The 2,500-nt window shown below is 44.3% G+C and overlaps 1 protein-coding gene across 1 annotated transcript in view; it reads left to right on the top strand.

The window, feature by feature from the left end:
• Window positions 1-2,500, top strand: part of LOC143029935 (uncharacterized) — a 37,754-nt gene that overhangs the window by 30,666 nt on the left and 4,588 nt on the right. The window contains exons 2-3 of the mRNA XM_076193147.1: window positions 180-1,129; window positions 1,316-1,752. Of these exons, the coding sequence (XP_076049262.1) occupies window positions 180-1,129; window positions 1,316-1,752 (1,387 nt within the window). The remainder of the gene's footprint in view (window positions 1-179; window positions 1,130-1,315; window positions 1,753-2,500) is intronic.

Here is a 2,500-nt window from a genome sequence, read left to right on the forward strand (position 1 = left end):
AACGTTTCATTTTGCCACCTTACCTCCATATATATATATATATATATATATATATATATATATATATACATATATATATATATATATACATATATGTATATATATATGTATATATATATATATATATGTGTGAGGCAGAACACAAGGTCCTTTCCAAAGGTTTAAATTTTAACACACAGGGGGGAGTAAAAGCAGAGGAGTTCATGGCAGCGGCTGAATCTGGAGTGAACCTGATGTGTTGCAGTGAGGATGAGAAGCAGGACACGAGAATGCGCATAGTTGGGGCGTTCAACAGACCAACGAGGGGACACAATCTCACCACGGAGGAGGCCAAAGCATTGACAGGTTTACGCAAGGACAGCTCTATTGTCATACTTTCGAGTGATAAGGGACGGTCCACGGTAGTGTTGGATAGGAGTGAGTACGAATTTAAAGCGGCAACGCTACTCCAGGACACGAACACCTATGAGGTGGTGGAGGCAGACCCGACACAGAAGCTACAGCGGAAGGTGGAGGGGGAGCTCAGGAAGTTGAAGGAGTCGAGGCTAATCTCTGAAAGGGAATGGATGTTGATGAAACCAGGAGACTCGGTTATACCCAAGATGTATGGTTTACCGAAGATTCATAAGGAAGGGGTGCCTTTAAGACCGATCATTGCCTTCAGAGGTTCCCCTACTTACAACTTGGCTAAGGCCCTAGCCAAGCGACTAAGGCCCTTAGTGGAGAAGTCAGAACGAATGCTCAAGAATTCCACAGATTTTGTGGATAGACTACGAGGAATAAGCTTGGAAGAGGGAGATATTTTGGTGTCGTTTGATGTCAAATCTATGTTCACTTCTTTGCCACAGGATTTGTTAAAGCAGGCAGTGCTTTCCAAGGTGGAAGGGTCGGAGGAGTTTCGAGACAATGAAAAACTGTCAACAGAAGAGCTCGTTAGGTTGGTCAACTTATGCTTGGATTCGACCTTCTTCAGGTTTAGGGAGATGGTTTACCACCAAAGGATTGGGACTCCTATGGGATCCCCGATTTCTGTGGTCTTGGCAGAGATGGCTATGCAGGAGTTTGAGGAAGAGATGTTGGCGGCGGCACCTGTGGCTTTGAAAACGTGGATGAGATATGTAGATGATGTGTTCGTGATTATGAAGGAGGGTGAGGTTGATTGTTTTCTCAACTTTTTGAATGGGAGGAACGAAGCCATCCAGTTCGAAATGGAGAGGGAGGTGAAAGGACAGTTGCCGTTCCTGGACGTCTTGGTTACAAGATGTGGGCACAGTATGACCACGGGTGTATATAGAAAGGATACTCATACGGACAGGCTCTTGGATTATGAGAGCTGCCACCCGGTGGAGCATAAGAAGAGTGTGGTCAAGACGTTGTGGTCTAGAGCGGGGAATTTGTGCTCGACTGAGGAGAACATGAAAGAAGAGAGGAAACACCTGGAGAAGGTCTTTGCGGACAACGGGTACCCTAAATCGGTCATTAGAAGATGGACCACAGCGCAGGGAAGAAAAACTACAGCGGACGCGAGACAGGCGGCTACTAGAAGGATTACCTTACCATATGTGAAGGGGGCTTCTGAGGTGGCAGCTAGACTATTGAGGAAACGCCGTGTTGAGATAGCTCACAAGCCCGCTAATACTTTACATGGTGCTCTCACTAAGGTAAAAGATACGGAGGAGAAAGAGAGCAAGACGGGAGTGGTATATGATATTGGCTGCGGCAACTGTGGTACCCGCTACATAGGAGAGACGGGTAAGAAATTATCGACTAGAGTGAGAGAACATCAACGAGCTGTAAATCGTAAAGATGGTAGCTCGGCGATATTCAGGCATTACCAGGAGGAGCAGCACGAGATGGATTGGGACAACGTTGAAGTGAGATACAGAAACAATAAGAAAGGAGAAAGGTTATTTTTGGAAGCTTGGGCCAGCGATAGCAACAGCGTCAACAGATGCATCAATCTAAATCCTATTTACAAGGGAGCGAAAGACAGGCAGGACAGAAGGAGCAGTGAGCGGAGGCCAGTGTAGTGATATTATGCCGGGACTGTGATGTTTGGCACACGTGGGCATTTTTAGTAGTCCCATTGTGATGTTACTTTTTATAACTTTATCATAATTTTCCTTTTCTTTTATCGTTCAGAATTGGTTTTGTTTTGTGTATTGTTTTGTTTCGCTGCTGCTGAGTTAATTGTCATTTTGTTGGGTTTGGCTTCATTTGCTTTTTGTCCCCTCCCCCCCCCCTTTTCTTTTTCATTTTTTTTTTTTTTCAGCGGACACTTTTTCACTTTTCTATTTCTTTTTGTCATTCAGTTTTGGTGGCGTTTGTTAGTTTTGATTTGTACTGATGAAGGGAGCGAAGCACAAGCAGGACAGAAAGAATGGCGACCCGTGTCGTGCTTTTGGGTCCGGACCGTGAATTTTTGATATTTTTATTATGTCGGTTTACCATTTATTTGCCTTTTGTTATTCTTGTGGACACTTTGTAATCAAATTTCTTT

The sequence above is a fragment of the Oratosquilla oratoria genome, chromosome 1 (genome assembly GCF_046742065.1).
Source record: "Oratosquilla oratoria isolate Oo_2021 chromosome 1, ASM4674206v1, whole genome shotgun sequence".
In the NCBI taxonomy this organism is placed as follows: domain Eukaryota; kingdom Metazoa; phylum Arthropoda; class Malacostraca; order Stomatopoda; family Squillidae; genus Oratosquilla; species Oratosquilla oratoria.